The sequence below is a fragment of the Trachinotus anak genome, unplaced genomic scaffold, assembly GCF_046630095.1.
Source record: "Trachinotus anak isolate AG129_WGS33_773 ecotype Australia unplaced genomic scaffold, CSIRO_AGI_Tana_v1 ptg000025l, whole genome shotgun sequence".
Taxonomy (NCBI): domain Eukaryota; kingdom Metazoa; phylum Chordata; class Actinopteri; order Carangiformes; family Carangidae; genus Trachinotus; species Trachinotus anak.
The window spans coordinates 14,160,617-14,180,381 of record NW_027273876.1 but is presented as its reverse complement, the minus strand read 5'-3'; the positions used below and the strand labels follow the sequence as shown (position 1 = coordinate 14,180,381).

The window sequence follows — 19,765 nt, the reverse complement described above, 5'->3', positions numbered from 1 at the left end:
TGTATCGTTATCCGAAACCTTTATAGAAATAATTTAGTACATAGGCCTATGAAAAACTAAGATTTTTATTTTTCTTTAATTTACAACTTTAACTCAAAATAAACATCTAAAAATCAACACACAGCAGGAACACTGATCCTCTATAAGTGTTCACTCTTCTGTCTGTGCAGTCAGTACTTTCACAGCCACGAAAGATACAAGCCGTTCAGTCAGTACTTTCACAGCCACCATGGACACACGTCGAATCTGGAGACCACAAAATCCAAAAAAGGGAAGAAGAAACTTCCAGGGCCTGCAAACGAAAGAACTTGAGGCCACAACGTGCAACAGCATTGTCCAGGAGGACAAACTGCAGGAGCTGATGAGAGAAAACGCTCTCCTCAGAGAGCAGCAACACAGGCAGCACCTGGCTAACTGTAAATTAGCAGCTGCATATAGGAGCAACACAGAGCTGAAGACCCAGCTGGAAGAGGTACGTCATGAACTGCTCAACACCCAAAACAAAGTGGCCAGTCTCAATATCAAAATGGACATGGCCAAGCAGAAGCTGAGGCAGCAAAACACCAGCACTGCTGCAGAAGTGAGTCAGTGCACAAAGGCGACTCAGACCATGACCGAACTCCAGGCCGGGTTCAACAACTCAGAGGACTCTGCTGGAGACCAGCGTGAGAAGGTCCAGGGTTTTGACGTACTGGATGTCGCTGTAAAAATGCAGATGGACCAAATAAATAACCTGTACAACAAAACAGCCGAGGAGCAGGAGACACAGCCGCAGACACTGCAGGACCAGAAAGAGAAAGAAGTTCTTCAGTGTGAAATCGAGCAGCTCAAAGAACAACTCAGAGCTGCAGAGGCCGTCAGTGTAAGAAACAACACAGTGACCGTGGAGCTGAGGGCTGACATTCGAAAAAAGAAGGCTGCTCTGGAGGAGGCACAAGTCAAAGTTGGGCAGCTCGAGAAAGATCTGCAGCAGATGAAAGAGGAAGCTCAACAGGAGGTTACTGCTCGGCTGCAGCACGTCTGGTCAGCAGAGGAGAAAGTGAAGATCCAGCAATTCCTCCAGGAGAAACAGCAGGTGTGGGTGGAGAGGGAAAGCAACATGGCCTCCAAGATGGACGACCTGGAGAGCCAAGTGAAGGAGATGATGGAAAAGAAATCCAGGAAGAAGAGAAGCTGGATGACCAGACTCTGCTGTTGCTGCAGATGAGCTGTGACTGTGGAGGGGAGGGGGCTCTCATCTCTCCTCCTCTCCCCCTCTCCCTCCCCCTCCTTCTCTCCCTCCTCTTTTTTTAATTGTTTTTTTTAATAGGAGAAAGAGGAATATATATATAAAGAGGAATATATATATATATATATATATATATATATATATATATATATATATATATATATATATTCCTCTTTCTCCTTATTCTGTTTATATATGTGTGTGTACACACGTATGTGTATCTCTCCCCTCCCTCTTTCTCCCTCTTGTGTTTACATATATATATATATATATATATATATATACACACACACCTTCCCCCTCCCTTTTTCCCCTTCCCCCTTTCTCCCCTCACTCTTTTTCTCCCTCTTCTGTTTATATGTTTGTATGAACATATGTATATGATTTTTCACTGTAAATAAAGCTGAATTGGAAAAAAAAAACAGTTTTGTTATTGTACATGTTCCACAGCTCTAACAATAATCGTTTCCCATGTTACCACTTTTTGTCGGCTTTGTGCTCAGTTTCAGTTTACAAACCTATGCAGTCCGTGTGAGATGACTGAGGTAAAATACATGCAAATTACAGTCTTAGAGCTGAGGGAAGGACCTCAGGTTTACAGTTCCCTGTGTGACAGACAGCAGTTGTTATTGAACAAGGCTGTAGAGAAGTGGATACATTTACAGACGGCTGGTTTCATTATAATTGACCAATAAATAAAAAAGTAAGTAATTCACTAGATTAAAGCTTGTAATCATAGTGTAGTGCATTCTCCAAAACAGCATTACACCTAATGTTACCACAATCTAACTGCCACACAGTGACATACAACAGCCTTGTTGTATATGTAGGTTTTGCAGTGAGCCAAATTCAAGTTGCAGAAACAAAATGTTTCAGGTGTTTTTCATGAGTTGAAGGTTGTCTGAGAAAAAGTCTTCCACAACTCAGCTACTAATAAGGTTGGAGGCATTAAAGCTTGAGTGCAGAACTTTTAAGACCAGAGAAAGTGATGTAAATATAAAGGTAAACAGTGACGTACTGTCCAATAGGTGGCAGTGATGTGACTTCATGGTCGCAGGTCTTTTCATGCAGAAACTGAACTGAACAAATCATGATAAATGAGTGAAAGGGTTTTGCTGTTCTACTCAATCTGATTTCAGCAAACTCCTTCATGCCCACATTAGACATGCAGACCTGTTTGTCAGGAAACAGAGAGGACACGTGTTGTCACCTCACTGGCTGAGGTAAAACTTCACTGCTGCAGGTGAACCTCAGCATTACCCAGCAGGTTACTGTCTAATAAGTACACACTAACCTATTACACAAGTGGGGCTCAAGAGTGCTATTATTTATTGCTCAGGTTGTCAAAATCTAATGAAAGAAAACAAAAAAACTTCCACTGGCGTCTGCAGGTTGTTTGACTACTAGTGATCAGTATGAGGCGTCATATTAACCTTCCTTTAAAAAAAAAAAAAAAAACTCTTGAAAACACTTGAACTTAACCTCAGCATCACTAGTTTCTGAATATAAGGTGGTGAACAACTGCACTACTGGAGCCTGTTCAGGGTCTGTATGCAATACTAAGAAAGTGATTTCATTGTTCCTACCTAATTAGGATCATTAGTGATTAGTGTAATATGATTACAGAGAATTTTGTCAGTGTTTGAAGGCGATCATTAGTCTCTTTCTTGAGAACAGACACACCTTTGCTGCTGTATGAAGGATAAAGCCATTGTGGTGCAGTCATTTAGATCTATAACTTCATCAGATTTTGTTGGTTTAGTGTTACGATCAGTTGGATACAGTCTGTTGTTTAGTGAATCCTTTTCCTCAGCCATCACGTTAAAACTCCACTGCTCCAGGTGAGGCTTGAACTCACAACCTCGGCATCACTCTGCTGGTTACTGTCTTATAAGTACCGCGCGCTGACCGATTGCGCCACTGGAGCTTGTTACTTTGCCTTGTCCAACACTTTACACATGCACTGAAATGAGATTTAAATATTCCCAGAAAATGAGGCTGGTGACTTCAGTCAGTTAGAGCAGTTCTCTGGTTATGTTTGCAGGGAGCATGCTGAGGTCACCAAGATCAGAGAAAACATTGTAAGGATGAGAACAGGCCTAATCAGGCAGCAAGTGAAAACAGTTTGCTGTTTTACTACATGTAACTCATCAATAACAGAAATGGGAAACAGTATTAATATAAAAATGACATTACTATAGTTTAAAACAATCATGAGATGTTATTTGAAGAAACAATATTTTATCCCAAATAGTATCTCCTGTTCCCAGCTGCCAAAATCAATGGGCTGAAACATTTTATCTTACATTATATTTTATCTCACATTACTGCCTAAGCCGTTGTCTGTATCTTTATCTCCTCCTGCCTTGATTATTGCACGTTACGTGTCCATGGTCTCCAGCTGCAAGGTTTCTAACGAACACTAAACGTAGAGAGGCGCCCTTTAGGGTTTAGGTCCCTGAGGCTTTGCTGTGTAAACTCTACACATCTTCTTGCTGTGTGCCAAGTGCTAACCCCTCTGCCACCTGTGTATAATAAGCTCTGATAGAGGGTGGCCATGTAATACGTTACAGTCGTGGATAACCATCCAGGACTCTATATTGTGTCACTGCTTGGTATAGGAAGTGAAGTGAAGACACATTTTCATCAAGAGATCACCAACATTTATCCTTCAATCACAAGCTGAGGAGGGAAAGAATCGGTCGCCAAGGCAGACGTCAAGGCAGGATTACTGACATTGGTTGTATGATGAAATAACCACATTACTGTTTTCAATAAGCGGTTGAAGAAGCACAGCAGTGAAAACAGAATGTCAACAAGCAAGTGGTCGACCAGTTTGATCACAGTTGGCGAGTGTCTTGCCACAGCTGCTGCTCCTGCTCAGGTCATGGCGTGGAAACCTGATGCTGGACAGTGAACAGTGAAGATTCCTGCTCTCGCCATGACAACAACACAATTTATGCCACATGCCAGGATGAAAACAGGCCAAAGTCCAGATAACATGACATCAAAAACAGTGAAAACATCTGCTCCTGCCATGGCGAGAGTGGTACCAGTCCCTGCTCGTACCATGGCTGAAACAGTTCCAGGAGCCAGTACGTAAAGACACAGCATGAACTCATCTACCAGTAACTGGACAAAGAGGTTAACCAGTACAACAGTAGCCATGACTGGTGAGGAACTGATGGCACCTGATGAGATGCCTTCACACATCAAGCTTTGAGCTGTGAAAGCTGCTGGTCTCCACATGTCCAGAGCTGCACCAGGCCCCGACTTGTGTGACCTCTGCTGCCTGTATGGTTCAGCTAAAAGTGCAGCCACCAAACATTGAATCCCATCTCAGTTAAACCGGACAAAGACGTAATGAAGACAGTGAAACTCCTCTGCTCAAACAGGATGATGCCTCCTCACGGATCTCTAGCAGGGTGGACAGAAATAGTCTCAACAAACACAATGTGACTGATCTACTTTGTGGTATTTGATGAGATCACTGGTTAGTGAAGCTTGTTTAGTTGTGCTGTTCTAATGGCAGGTGGGAATACAGCTCATTCAAACAGCTGCCTGTGCTAATCAATTCGTTTGGACACATTTTGAACCGTTAAAGGGGCTATTTGTACGTTTTCTCATGGCTTCTTGCCAGAAGTGGGTGGTAGTGATTGTTGCTTAACAAAAGCTTACAAGACAAGAGGTTATAATTTGCCCCCTGAGAAGCGCCACGTTGTCAGGGCAGATTTGAGGCTACAATGAGTCGTTATTGGAAAGTGACAAGACGGGCTGCGGCTAGCTGGTTAGCATGCTAACTTCAGCAGAAGAAAGGACACGATAGAGACAATAGTTAACATTGGCATAGCTTTCCACTGCTGAAGACAGCTCCTGGCGAGTAAAGGAATGAAGTTTGATGCTGAACGCGTAGCAATAGCAAAACTTTAAAAATGTTCCTTTACAAAACAAAGAGAGAGCTCAGAGATGACACTCATGGATCAGCAGGACATATCTTTTTTCATTTGTACTGATGTATATAAAACAAATATATCTATCTGTCTGGATAGATATTTATGATATTCAATAGAATTTGAATTGAAACAGACCCACTTTCAACTTCTCAAATCTTAGTTTCAATTTCATGAGTTCTGGAACTGCATTTTTTGTATTTTATGGTAAATAAAGTTTTTAAATTAAAGCAGGGTTTTAGACACTTTCTCTTTTCTAGTTCTGACATTGGTGGTGGTCAGCATCAGTGGTGGAAAGTAAGCACTGTATATTTCTGAAGCAGGCCTACATGTATTTTACTTGAACACTTTAATTTTATTCTACCTTCGACTTCCATACAGTACTAAGGAAATGTTGCACTTTGTTCTACATCTATTTGACAACTGTAGTTAGTTTCAATTTGATCATTCACATGCCGCCTACATGATAATGCATCAGCAATAATGCCCAATCCAAAATAATAAAATCCTTTGGCAAGGTCTTTCTGCTAGCTAATGTTTTGCAGATAATACTGTTGTTGCTTTTACTTCAGTAAATGATAGAGGCCTGACTTTTACTTGCAATTGAGCTCCTACACTGAGATATTCCTAGGTAAAAAAAAAATCACAACAAAAATAAAGCAATATGTTAAATTATCAAGTATTTCACAAGGAAGCAAAACAAATGAAGAAAGATAAAACTTTGAAATTGGTTTGTTGTATTATTGACCTCTAGGTCATCTACCACTAACTTCATACCTGTAATTCTAATTTGGTCTAGACGGTGAGAAACATTGCTAAACTTGATTCATACAATCCTGATGGAAATATGACATTACTAAATAAAACATGACCACCCATACAAGTTTATTTTTTTTTTAATCTTCATGTTCATGTAAGACAGAAGAAGAAATATATCATAACATGACAAATGTAACATAACAAAGGTACAAATGAAAAAACTAATGAAATGAAAAAAATCCACCTGCTTGCACCGGCAGGTTGAAATGATCCTATTAGTCCTGCCAACAAGTACATGAGTCTTGGTTACAGTAATTTCTCATCAACATCCTCAGATAGTAATTCTATGCTAATGACTTGAACTCCTCTAAAAGGTGACCTCAATCCCAATGGTGACGGTGTCTCAAATGGCACCCTGAGTCATTGTACTTCTTAGACTAGAATGGATGAGTGACACCTGTGTCACAACTTTGTCGCCTTGCTGTCGCTAATGTAACACCTGTGAGGACTGAAAAAATAGAGTTGCATGTTATACTGATGGTTGGTTTTACATCTCTGAAACAATATTGGAGAATCTACATCTTCATTTCTTTTTCAAACATTCCTTTAATCTTGCAGTAAACACTTCCTGGACAAAATGTAAGGGAAGAACACAAAACTCATGTTCAAGCGCTCTCTCAAAACATTGTTTACTTCATAAAAACTCCTTATGGCTGATTATCCATGGTCAGTTCTTCCTCTTCTGCCTACATCAGTCCCTAAGCCCTCTGCTGCAGACTCTTTGCAACAGGAAAGAGGAAAAACATGGAATGAAATGCCACTAAGTTTAACTTTAGACATGTTCAAATGCTAAGGAAGTTTTCACAACGGATCACCTCAATGATGAGAAGAGTCAGAGCTTAGGTTTGAACACGTATTGGACTGTTTTAATACTCCCACAGTGCTGAGCTGCTCAGACTGAGTCCATCTCCCTTCAGCGTGCCTCCTTGGTCTCCGCGCAGGTATTTGCCATTCTTGCCTCGGATGGCGAGGCGACCGTGCTCAAGGAGCTCCAGGGTGAAATCCTCAGGGGTCTCACCGTCTGAGCACACCAGCCCGGTGCTGTTCACATACCAGAACTGGCCACCAACACCTGCAGGATTTAGAACAAAAACACATAGTTGGAGAGTATAAATCTGCTGCTGCTGCTGCTGCTGCTGCTAATCTGTGCAGTAAAAGAAAAGCAATTGAGAGGTGAGAGGAAGACGTCTTGATGGTGTCCTGACCTTTAATATGGTAGGCCCCGTTACTGAATTGCAGGGTGAAAATGTCATAGACCGATCTGCTGGCATCCAGTGTGTTGGAGTTCTTGTGGTGGCAGATGAAGCCGTTCTCCCCTCTCAGGATCAGCATAGGTCGGTTGATCAGTTTCAGAGTGAGCTGCTCGTCCTCACCTGACAAAAGTTTGACAGCAAAATAATCAGAGGGAGCAGAAGAAAAGTTGGAAATAGAGCTGTAACTGAGGAGGAGGATAAGTGGAGAAATAAGAGAACAAAAAGCCAAACCAAAAAGTGCTTTACCTATGGAGTCACTGACGGCAAGAAGCTGGCCATTCTTCTTGGTGCAGATGTATTTTCCATTGTTAGCTTTTAGTGCCACCTTGTGGCCGAGCCACTCCACTGCAAACATGGTGTTTGCTGACCTGCAGTTTGGCATCACAAAGGAGAGAATGAGGCTCTCCTCACCTTAAAGTGTTCTTTAAAATATTGTTATTACATGCTGAGTGCACATACATGACTAAACAAGGTAAAGCAGGTCAAACAGGAGAGATTAAAGTTTCTGTAAAATCAGAGTTGTCAAGATATGATTCACGGGATGAGATCATGTCCTCAAACCAGTGCTATTATTTGCCATCTCATGCATGCAATTATTATTTTCATTCTTTAAATTTTTAGTTGTCAATCACTTTTGATTCCAACAATGACCGAGACCATGTTGCCATATTTCTTAAATAAATATCTGTCATTGTGTCACGAAATTTACTTTGTTTCTTATAAAGCATTTATAACTATTTACATTTATGACTCATGAAGTTTACATGAAGTGTTGGAAGGCTACATGTGATTAAAGGGGAACATTTATTTTTCAACTGTGATTTATAAAAGGTGTCTCAGTTTTAGCCAAGGACATGCTGTAATAGTGCAGTTCCTTTTGTAAGCCCATATCTGTAATATGAAATGTAGGACTGACACACACAACTGAAGTTGTATTTATTTTCACTCTGCACAGCTGATTAAAGGGCTCTCACTCACACTTCAGTGGCAGTACTCTGGATGCCTCCATGAGCCACCAGGGCCCAGTAGTTTCCCTGGCTGGTGCGGAACGTGCACTTCCTGGTTTCCTTGTCAATCTCCATCTGAAACGTCTCCATGTCTGTCTCATCTTCCTGATTGGCTGCGAGGCTGACTCCTGGAGGAGCACAGTAAACACATCCTGTTATCAATACTTCAGCATGAAAACTTCAGGACTATTTACTTTAGTTTGGAGAAGCCCATTCATCAGTTGCTGCTTCATTTTCATTTGATGCTTCTTTTCTTTTCAGTCATTTCTCAATGACACTATTGTTTCTGTAAGTCCCAAAAGACTTTATACCAAACAGAACCCTCTACAGACATCTTTTATTGCCCCAGGATTCCTAATGGCAAATCAAAAACCCACAGACAGCCACTTGCTAATTGGGTTCTATTGTTGTGTTTAACTTGGCCCAGCATGAAAGAGTTGGTAATCATGTCTGATCCTGGGATGTTGGATTGTTTTTAAGTTCTGATCCTTTGTGCCAAACAACGGATCAGGGCAAATACATTTTTACTGAATTAACTTGCATTTAAGGTCAAAATGTACGATAAACACACTAAATGTGGCCATGCAGGAAAATCTTACAGACACAAGCTAAATGTGTATAATGCCTGTTTCTCACCTTAATATGTTACCAGCTGACACTCTCACCATTAAGCTGTGTGTCAATTACACTGAAACCACTTAACACCTTTGACTGACAAACATACATACAAATATAGAACCCACTTAGAAACCAATTATTTATCATTTTCATTGCTAACACAGGAAACAGCACTGGTGTCAAACACATGGGAAACACATGGGTAAACACAAATGCACTGATAAGCTTGTTTGGCTTCCTGGTTCAGAGGAACTCATAACGACCTTATTCTAACATTGAACTTTGTTTTTTTTTTTATTGCATGTTGGAAGGCATGACAGTAAAACTGTCCAATGGAATATTTTCCTCCAACTCAACATGTTGCTGGTAAAACAAAAGAGCAGTAGTTTGTCACAACACTAACAGACAGATTGCAGAGGGCTAAATCCCAGAATATCCCCAATACATTTTCTTAATCCTTTAACAACACTGATATGCCCTCCTCCCACTACTCACCCCCTTTTCCCTCCCTGCTCTCTTCTCTGGTCATCCCCTTCTACCTCCCTCCCTCCCACCATCTTTCCCTCCTTATCCCTGACCCCTTCAACCCCTCCCACCCCCGCCCCACCTCCGGCCCTGCCTATCTGCCCTCTTCACTGCGGGGCTCTGATATAATCAGCTTTCGAGTGCTACCCGTCCAATCCCACAATCCCCTCCATGGAAGAATAAAAGAAAAACTGGAAAAGACCAGAGGATTTTATGGTCCACACTTAGCAGGATGTACAGATAATTACCAACCCCTCCCAAGCAACGGCCATAGCCATGAATAATCAAATATAGAGAGAGTTTGCCATAAAAATGTATCTGCACTAACTGGCTGTATTGTTTTATACATCTTAAATGACCCAAAATATAGTCATGTATAGAGAGATACTTTTATTTGACCAAGAACCAAACAGTGGCTTAAAGAAATAATTCAAAGAAGATTAAAACCTCTGTAATTATCAGAGGTGCTCTGAAACACTCATAAAGGGTTCCAAAGGACAACAAAATTATTCTAACTGGAAGTGAATAAGTCTACCAGAGACTGAACAAAGCACTCTAGCAGTTCTGTGTCCTAATGTGATAACTCTATTACTAACTGGCTGCTGAGCTGTAAACCTTATGAAGACTGCTACTGAAGTGCATTGAATTGAAGTGTGATGTGATTAGCTTAAGAAAAAGTGAACAAACGACATAATCACACTACAAATCTTTGAAGTGAGTTGAATGAGACAATATGGAATCAACAGTGATTAGTGATTTCCACCGCTAACACTCTAATCAAACATTTGACTTGATGATAGGTTATAAATATCTGCACAGAATTTCATGAAAATCCACGAGTTGTTGAGATGAGTTGAACTATGCCTGGAGCCGCGTGTCTAAAAACAGCACAAGACAAAGATGACGTCTGCGTGGACCTACATTTTATAATGATATGCTCTTGGTATATCACTAGTACCGAACCTGTGACACACTTTAGTGGTTTAAAGCCACTGATGGATGCATGCATATAAATTACTTCTGCATAATCCAACACAGATGCAGTTTCACATACCACTCTGAAGGTGGACAATTTTTTCAAACTCAATTTTTTTTTCCATCTAAAATTTTTTTCTAACAGTTGTTCAGCCCTACATGGTGCTTCAAAACAGTCTATTCCATCAGTTTTTAAGATTATTTTGAAGTATTTTGCTTTGATTTAATATCTGACCGTAGAAACAGACTGGAGGAGGGAGAAAGGAGATGACACTCTACAAAGATGCCATGGTTACTGAGCTAGCGGGACGCTTTAATCACATCTTATTCACACCAGATAAACTAGGTATCATGAGGTCTTACAAGTGGTTAAATTATCATTGATCTTAAGTGCATTTGAAGCATAAATTTCTGCCCCTCTACTCTGCACCTACGCCTGGGGGCCCATCACTCTCCTTCTCTCTCATCCTGACTCAATGTCATGCTTTGTCTACCTATTCCATATGTCCATTTCACACTAATTCAACCTAGAAATGATCCGCGGACCGGGCTCAGCTGGGACCTCACAGCCGCTATCTGATAGATGAAAGAAGACGAGACAGAGGAAGGAGAGACGGATGAAGGAAGAAAAGGAAAAAGGGAACGGGGGGAGTAAGAGATTAGATACAGTGAAATCCAAGACAGCAATCTGAAGATATCAATAGCTATGTTGATGACCATCTTTGACACAGCAGTTGGTCAAGCATGCGAAATAAGATGTTGTCATCATAGCCATGATCACTGATAAACTATGCAGCAGAGCCTGCGGGTACACACACACAGATAGCTTCAATAGCGCCACATTTTGGATCAGACCCCAGATCCAGCTCCACTTTCTGGTGTTGTCCTACCTGCAGCCTGCAAGTGGAGCAGGCCTAACTAATCCATCAGCGATAGATGCCTCTGACATCTATTATTAATAGTAAGCTGATGCCACTATCCCCCTGTCCCTTATGTTCTCCTTTCTCCCAATCCTCCATCCTCCATAACTGCATTTTCTGTTTTTTTTTGTTGTTTTTTTATTTCAGCCCTTTCATTTTTTTCCACTTATCTTGTGTGTGTGTGTGTGTGTGTGTGTGTGTTTGTGTGTGTTTGTGTCTGTGCATAGATGCATTATGTGTGTACGTGTGTTTGTATGTATATATGTGTGCGTGTCCACGTGTGTGTTAATGGAAAGTATGTCTTTGGACTATCATTTCTTCTTCTTCACTTTCAGGGCAGAGTGGACCACTTAGACCCCGGGAACGCAGGGAAGTGATGAGAGACATGATGACAGATCCACATCACATACTAGGGCAGACACACACAGGCACACACACATGTACACACAAATGCTCCCTCAGCAACTCCGGGCTGATGGACAATAAAGAATTGCATTGAATTGGTGTGCGCAAAGACTTTCACACTTGCATTGTATGTCTAAATTGAGGATCCTCTTTATTGCTAACCCATGTGCTGCACTCTTACTCACTTTAAAATAGATAGCCAACAGCACTCCTCTGCTCTAACTGGAGCATGAACAAAGGTGCCAATTTATGTGTAAAGACACAAGCAGCATTAGGGAGGATGAAGAGCCCACCTGTCTCTACATATACTACTATTGTCCCAAAGTCCTTTGAGAGTCCTCCTACACTTGTATCCTCCCTTCTCTGCTTTCCATTCTCCCCTTCTCCTTTAATCATCATGTCAAACCCAGAGATAGAAGGTAATTCACAAGTGCTGAACAATTCTGAGACATTAGCATCTAAGGACCTCCTGCTTTATCCCACTTTTAGTGTCATTCACAATTCAACCTTTAACCTAATGTAAATTTTCATTCCTTGTTACTACATGTTCACAATGCAAGCAACATTATCAAAAAACTGTAAACCAGTGAATGTTAGCTATAATGTCGTGCATTTAACGAGCTTAAACTGAAATGTATTTCCTACAAAAAAAAATATAAACTTGTGCCTTGGCTTTGCAATATCATGTGTTGCTAAACACAGCCTTTTGACTCTCTCTTTGACTTTATGTTTCCTTGATTTTCAGCCACACATAGGCACAGACTGAAAGCCGGGGTTAGCAGGTTACATTAGCGGGTTAGAAGCTCTGGCCCCAGGTGAGAGGCAGCTTGGGTTTCTGAAAGCAGACTCCCCCTTGCCTTCCAGGAACAGGGGCCAACTTCATCAATAATTCAACACACCTCACTTCAGCACTCACCGCAGCAGGAATGGTATGTTTATGTGTGGGTGAGTGTGTCGGAGAAAGATAAAGCTTTTGTTTGTGCGAAGTGTAGGAAGAGAAAAGAGAGAAAGGCAGAGAGCATGCTGTGACTATATCTTTGTGTGTGAATGCACATGTATACATGTATACATTATGGTTCTCTTCATGCTGTGTGTGTGTTTTACACTCCACCATCTCTCTCCTTCTCTTCAACCGATCGGTTTGCAGTGCTCCCAGTCGTTTGGTTTCTGCCTGAAGCTCCCACTGCTAACCAGGAACAATGAGCAGTTAGAGATTCAATTACAGCACCCAGGGCTGAAGTAACTCGACCCTGCAGACAAGAATCTGCAGCCTGCAGATGGGTGTCATGGCCAAATATGCTGACAAGCACTGTTGGTGTATGCTAATCCACCCCAAATCCAGTTTCAAATCAGACCAGCAAACCCCTTTGCCCATCAGCAATTTAAACTCTTGGCAAGTACTTGTCGTGCACTTCTGGTTAAATGCAATGTGACACTCACAATTACAATTTTTCTAGTAACTGATCAAAGAACTTTAACCCTGTTTTTGAGAAGAAGTGACTTTGAAGCCAATGTGGAGCAGGGGTAATCCATCAGTAAAGTATTGTGGTGTCATGCCTGTTTGCTGATCAAATAACGCACTCCAACGGTCTTGTCACGAGACCAAAGAGTAAATACATGTTACACTATCAACAGAGCATTACTGTACAGCATATAAGTTACAAGCAGCTGTTTCAGTAAGCCCAGGGGGCAAAAGCGTAAAGTGTTAACAGCATTACCCAACAAGGCCAGGAGGTACATTTGAGATGCATTGAAAGGGGGATTTTGAAAAAGACCACCATTCACGATAGATTATTTGGGAAAAGAAAACAATGTCCTACTCTCTCAAGTTTTCCTGTTGAACTTTGTTGAATGTCATAAAACTTTAACTTTAGTGCAATTTGAACTGCAACGTTATTGAGAAATCTATTTTTGTAGTTATTCCCAACATGGGTGCACAATAAATCTGTCATTTCACCAAATGACCAACTGCTGTAAGACTTAATACCACCAGTGCACTAACCTAAATCAGTTGCAGCCCTAAAACCAATGATGTATTCGTCTCAGGTCTCCCAGATGGGGCTGATAGTCTCCCATATCAGCCTCATCTATCTTGTTTTCCTGGAAGGATGCAACTTTCCAAAGTGATGTCAGTGCATGTTGATGTGCAGAATACATTACCCATAATTACCATGCATCCCTTATCAGCTGTCACCCTTTAGAGAGTGGTCTATTCTCTTAACCATGCATATTCAGCATGCCCACTTGATAATGTACTTCCGGTGGATTGTAAGATCAGTTTTCTGGGGGTGTATCAGTGGACAGTATTTATGTAGGCCAGTAGTAGTAATTTTAGTAGTTGTAGTATTTGCTGGCCCTCTGTTTCATTATGTATGTGTGTAGGTCAGATTGTGTCAGCTAAAGGCTCATGTGACCGCCCTCAGTTGCACCTAAAGTCAAACTTTGTCCATTTAATCAGACTTTTGAGATTCTGTGTAAGACTTTAGGCAATCTAAGGAACTACAGCAGTTGCAGCATGTGCATGCATGCATGCAGGGCTTCAGGGAAAAAAAACTGATTTATGACAGTATCCTCTCCTGTTGATGTGTCTATGTTTTCCTACCTTGTCTTATGGAGACATATCGCCCATTGGCTGCCATCAGAACCACCTGTGGGTGGCTCTCCTCCAGGTCAAACAGTTCGTCTTTGCCCGGCTTGGAGCAGCGTCCAGACCTCAGGGTGCCCGTAGGCCCCATAGGTGACAAATACTTCCCCTCACAGTCTTTAAAGGCCAGCTTCCCACACTTCAGCTCTAGTGTGTATGCCGTGGCCCTCCCACTCTGTGTCAAGAGCTTCCCATCATTGCTGAGGAAGCGGCTGTCGCAGGTCTTTAGACAGTACTTCCCATCCAGGTAGACAAGGGTGAGGAGTGCCGCCACACCCCAGGGAATGTTCAAATCCACAGCGATCTCCCCATCCTCCATTGAGAGGTGGGCATAACGCTTGCGGGCCACAGACAGCAAGCTGGCCTGCGGATGTAGAGCCAGGTGCACTGCCCACAGCTCAGCATCTGTGATTATCTGGGCAAAGCAGGACAGGTAGTCCCGAGAGCCACCGAAGAAGCGGAGGTGCTGCTCAGACTGCAGTGCCCAGCGACCATCAGACTGAGCCACAATGAGGAAACGACAGTCTGAATTGTGCCCATCAGCCTCACAGGTTACCTTGCCATCCTTGTCAGAGGCCAGGTAGCGCCCCAGGTGGCTGCGCAAGTAGACTACCTGGGTGTCCTGGGAGTCCTGCTCTAGAGTCCATATCTGCTTCTTCTTTAGGCTAGGAGCTGATGCATTCACCTGAGAAACAAGAGAGGTATCAATCTAAAATCTATTTACAACAAGGCTGGCAGTTTCATGCCTGCAGCCTCTGCTCTATAATGGTGTGTCCCTGCACAAGATCCATAGGCAGAGCACCACAACTACACCCACAATCATGCAGATAGTAGGTGACAGTTCTTCTTTCATTCTGGATGGCATGCTCGTACCTTGAAGCCAAAGGTCTCAGCAGTGAGGTACCGACCCTCATGGTTGATTAGACCAAACTGCAACTTCAAAGGACGGTTCCCATTAGCAGGCATCTTCACCTGTGGATTCAGGAGGGTGAGAGACAGAAGGAGAGCAAAGGGTTGAGACAAGTTAGGGAAGGGGAGAAAAAGAAATAGCGGGGTAAATTGACCTAACATTGGATGCGTGAGGGGTATGCCTAGAAAGGAGGAATATGGGTTTTTAAAAAGGTGAGAAATAAGGAAGGAGGTGATGTCATGGAGAATGATGAAATGCAAAAGTTTTAAAGACAGGAAATCAATTCATTAAGGTACAGTATATAAAGCACTCCCATGACCACAAATTCCTTCCCCGCCCAAGGCTTTATTATACATTTTCCAGCCACAGCCTCCTAATTTACTTACTGTGGTTTTGTGGCTTCCCCCTCTGCAGTTTCTGTGGCTCTAATTCCAGCTCCCAGACTTAAGAGGCTTCTTTCAACAAGCGTCCTCTTGTAATTCTTTCTCTCTCTTCTCCCTCTCTTGCCGGCTCAAACGTTCTGCGGATCGGGTCTCCCAGCTCGACTCTACCACTACCTCTCTTCTCCTTAATCAGGTTAGAAGCAGCAAAGACTTGAGTCAACCTTGATCTCTCTTCAGTCCAGCATCAAGCTCTCTACCACTGTAGACTAATTTTGTTCTCGACTGCTTATCTCTACTTCTGCAGCAGACCCTCTCCCTCTTTCTCTCTTGTTCTCCTGTTGAACAGTCCTTTCTCGTCCAGCCTCAATCCTGCTCTTGCTTGACTTGTTATTTACCCTAAAGGCTCAATCAACCCCCCCTCCCTCCCCTCCCCCAGACTAAACTTCTCAGGGGTTCTCTTTTTGCCCCTCCTTTGCCTACTGTCTTTGGATCACATCACATCGAGTACTCTGACTTCTGCCTCACCTTCCTTGAAGTCCAGGTTCCTTGTTTGTCTGGCAAAAGTTTGATCACTGAAGAGGAACATCCTCAGCGGTCCTGCAGATTTTATGGTAGTGTATTGAAGGTCTCCTTCACTCTTTCCCTAAACATAAGCCATCACAACTGAACTCAGCAACAAAGGGTGCTCGCCTCTGTAATCTTAAGCCTCTCCCTGTCGCTTTTTCCTCCCATCTTCTCCTTCTCGCTCACTGCCTTTCTCTAACCTGCCATGTGTATAATCCTGCCTTTCTCTGCCTCTGCACTTTATTCTGAGCTCTGCACTTCGCCTCTTTCTGTGACACATAAAAAGACAGGTAAGAAGAAACAATGCACACACACATACACACACACACACAGTGCTGGGTAACAAGAGCACTCCCCATGCCTTTGGGGTAGTTGCCTAAGTGCAGCTCCCCTTACCTGCTTATGCTGGGGATTTAGTTACACACCTTCTCTGATTGCAAACTCTCTGGTTCGGTCCTAATGGGAAATGTGTCTGAGAGGCTGAGGGACTCGGACTTTATGTCTGAATTTGGGAGACAAGCAAAGGGACAAGAGATGGCAGGTGTTGTAAAGGCAACAATAACAAGCCAATCAACATATGGGGGTTTTGAATGAATGTGTGTGTCCAGCAAGTGCATATGTGTGTCTGTTTATATGTGGGTTATGTGTGCGTGTGAGTAATCAACCTTGCCAATCAGCCTATTATAAGTCTTCTTTGCAGAGTAAACAGACGTGTCTGTTCCTGAATCCATCTAATCCTCAACCCAATCATCCCAACCTGGCTAATCTACCCCCCCCCACTTTTCTAACACACACACACACACACACACACACTCCCCCCTTCTGCTTGTCAATGGCCATAAACATACATAGAGACTCACTGACCCACAGCAACATACAAGTCATCACACACACACACAAACACACACAAGCACAAAGGTTAGTAGAGGGTCACAGGGTTTGTAGTAAACACCACTCATCCAAAGATTTACTCCTCCTGACCCAGACTTGAACTGCTGCTTTTCCGCAAAATGTGATAAACAATGTGTGTCACACACAAATTCACACATACGCAAACACAGACACTGAAGGACGTGAGTGACGTAATTGTTCCTACATTGATGTTAAAGCAAACAGGCATCCCATATTTCTGAGATGCTGACTTGAGATCAGCTTCTCTGTTTCCAGCCTGAAACATTTCTGTGATAAGGTTTTCTAAGAGATTTTGAAACGGTCCCCACAAAAACACTGAGATCAGGCAAAACCTAGGATGCAATAGGTATTTGGTGTCACTTCTTTTCTTCTTCTTTTTTAAATAATTCATAAATGATGGTTTTCATTCTAAAGTGTGTAATCTAAGGATGACTCATGAATGGTGGACTCCGCCTCTGACACTGAGAACTACGACACAGAGAGGGAACTAATGACCATAAACACATTTACCAACTATGGCAGAATAAATTTCAGCCATTAACAGTATCAAAAACAGAGTTTGATGTGATGAGAATCTTAAAGAGGATAACTTTAAGTAGATGCTGTCATGTATGTCATATTTGCTAGTGAAGGCCGAATGATAACCTTAAGTGGAATCTGAATGTTTGCCAGTGCGCGATAAACAACTGCCTTCACATCAGTGTTATAAAGATTCAGATGAATCTTAATGAAAATTTTTAATTTCACTTTTATATAATCAAATATAACTCAGATACAATTTTATAGTGCAACTGTTATATTTTGATTACATAGCAATTAGTACAGTAACAATACTGACAGGTAGTGTTTGGAGTTGTGATTTGTCACAATAAGATGAGGACAGCTATATTATTTTTACTGACTCTTTCAGGGAGACGAAATGACCTGCCATTAAAACTGATGGCTACAGAAAGTAATAGCTACAACCTAAAAGTGACTTACTTCATCCTCATGTACGACACAGGCCTCTGCTGCTTAGCCTACAGAGGGCGTCCCCGTTCTGCAGACAGAGGGTCCAGCACGGGTCCTTCCAGTCTGGTCCGAACCCTGCAAACTCATCTTCAAGATTTGAGAGTTGCAGGTTTTCTGTCAACACGTTTAAGTTAATTGATTTGACATTTGCCATTCAAACGAAGACATTAAAGGATAGCTGAAGGGCAATAGCTGAGTACAATAAGTTTCCAGTTTCACACATACCTTATCAAATCTATCTGGACAAAAGCGATTTAAAAACCCCTCTAGTGTCTTTGTATACATGCTTAATGATGTGGATGAAATCACTTCACTCTAAACGTTCACTCTGCTCCTCTACTTGGACCAGCCATCTGATCTCTTATTGGTAAGAGGAGCTGCACCATGCATGTGTGTGTATGTGTGCATGCATCCCAGTGTAATTCATTCAGTATTCAGCACTCCTTGTTTTTAAAATAACAGCGGGAACTCAGATCCTCACGTGTGCACACATCCACAATCTCTCTCTGTTTCTTAAATACAACCAGATTTACACACAAACATGTGTCTGCATACTTGTACACGCACATACACACACAGAAAACACACTGCAGGGAGTGAGAGAACAGAGGGGGTAGCAGGGGGACACAGACACACTGCTCACAAATCAAAAAAGTCATATACTGTTATTGTTATCAGTGCTATTATTTTCATTAGTATCACTATTATCACTATTACTGTACTTCCTCCTCATATGTATCCTATCCCACGCATCATTAGCTCGCTCTCTGTGGCCCCCGGGGGCTGCGTCATCGTCTGCTGATGCGCCAGCACTCCTGCTGCCGTTGGCACGGTGACGCCTGTCGATAGCCAACCAGATGTTTTGTTGTTTTTTTTCTCTCCTTTTTTTTTTCACCCCTTATTCTGGGACGGTGGCTGTGCCAGGTTCACCGTGGCAACCATGGGATGGTGCTTTAGAAGCCATTACAGTGGTCCTCTGATGACACTCAAATAGCTATCATTACACCTCCTCCAAGGAGACACAGAGGGAGGAGGAGGAGGAGGAGAGGGAGGAGGGAGGTGAGAAGGGAAGGGAAAGATGAGGCAGGGAAGGAAGGATGAATGGGAGGAGGCAAGGGTGTAAGATAGGTGGGGAGGGAAAGAGGTGCAGATGAAGAAGGAGGTGAAAAAAGGGGGAAAGGGAGGGGAAACAGCTGAAAGGTGAATGGTGAGAGACAGGTTAAGGGTGCTGGGAGATGGAGGGAAAATCGGCAAATTACACAGGCAGACAGGGATGGGAAACCAAGTTAAAGATATAGAACGCACATGGAAGAAGGGATGAGGGAGAAGGGAGTGACTGGGAGAGAGAATGGGGAATTCAAAATGACCGTTTCTGAGTTAACAGCCTCCAGCCTTTTTCTACCCTATTAAGTTCTATTCTGCCATTACGTGGGACTGCGGGGTGCTGTCTCATACCCCACAGTGCCCCCCCCACTCTTACAGACACCCCCTCATACACACACACACAGACACACACTTGCACACAAATTCACAAATACAGTCTCCTTCTTCTTCAGTTTCTTCCTCCAGTCTTCCTCTTTCCCCCTTTTTTCCCTTCAAGTGTTTCTCCCCCTCCCCTCTCTCTCTCTCTCTCTCTCTCTC

The 19,765-nt window shown here is 42.6% G+C and overlaps 1 protein-coding gene and 1 non-coding gene across 3 annotated transcripts; both read right to left on the bottom strand.

Moving 5' to 3' along the window:
• Positions 1 to 3,061: 3,061 nt before the first annotated feature.
• On the bottom strand, positions 3,062 to 3,155 carry trnai-uau (transfer RNA isoleucine (anticodon UAU)). The gene is made up of 2 exons: positions 3,118 to 3,155; positions 3,062 to 3,097 (listed from the first exon to the last, which is right to left on the bottom strand). It is a non-coding gene; the product is annotated as a tRNA-Ile (tRNA).
• A 2,887-nt stretch (positions 3,156 to 6,042) lies between these two features.
• fscn2b (fascin actin-bundling protein 2b, retinal) lies at positions 6,043 to 19,550 on the bottom strand. Of its 2 annotated transcripts, XM_071463363.1 has the most exons (9): positions 18,095 to 19,550; positions 16,163 to 16,703; positions 15,641 to 15,821; positions 15,218 to 15,316; positions 14,303 to 15,029; positions 8,229 to 8,385; positions 7,497 to 7,618; positions 7,203 to 7,370; positions 6,043 to 7,069 (listed from the first exon to the last, which is right to left on the bottom strand). In XM_071463363.1, the coding sequence occupies exons 4-9, from the start codon at positions 15,308 to 15,310 to the stop codon at positions 6,864 to 6,866; spliced, it is 1,473 nt and encodes a 490-aa protein (XP_071319464.1). In that variant the 5' UTR covers positions 15,311 to 15,316; positions 15,641 to 15,821; positions 16,163 to 16,703; positions 18,095 to 19,550; the 3' UTR covers positions 6,043 to 6,863. The 2 variants fall into 2 exon arrangements, with proteins under 2 accessions (XP_071319464.1, XP_071319465.1); XM_071463364.1 differs by lacking the exon at positions 16,163 to 16,703.
• Positions 19,551 to 19,765: the final 215 nt, after the last annotated feature.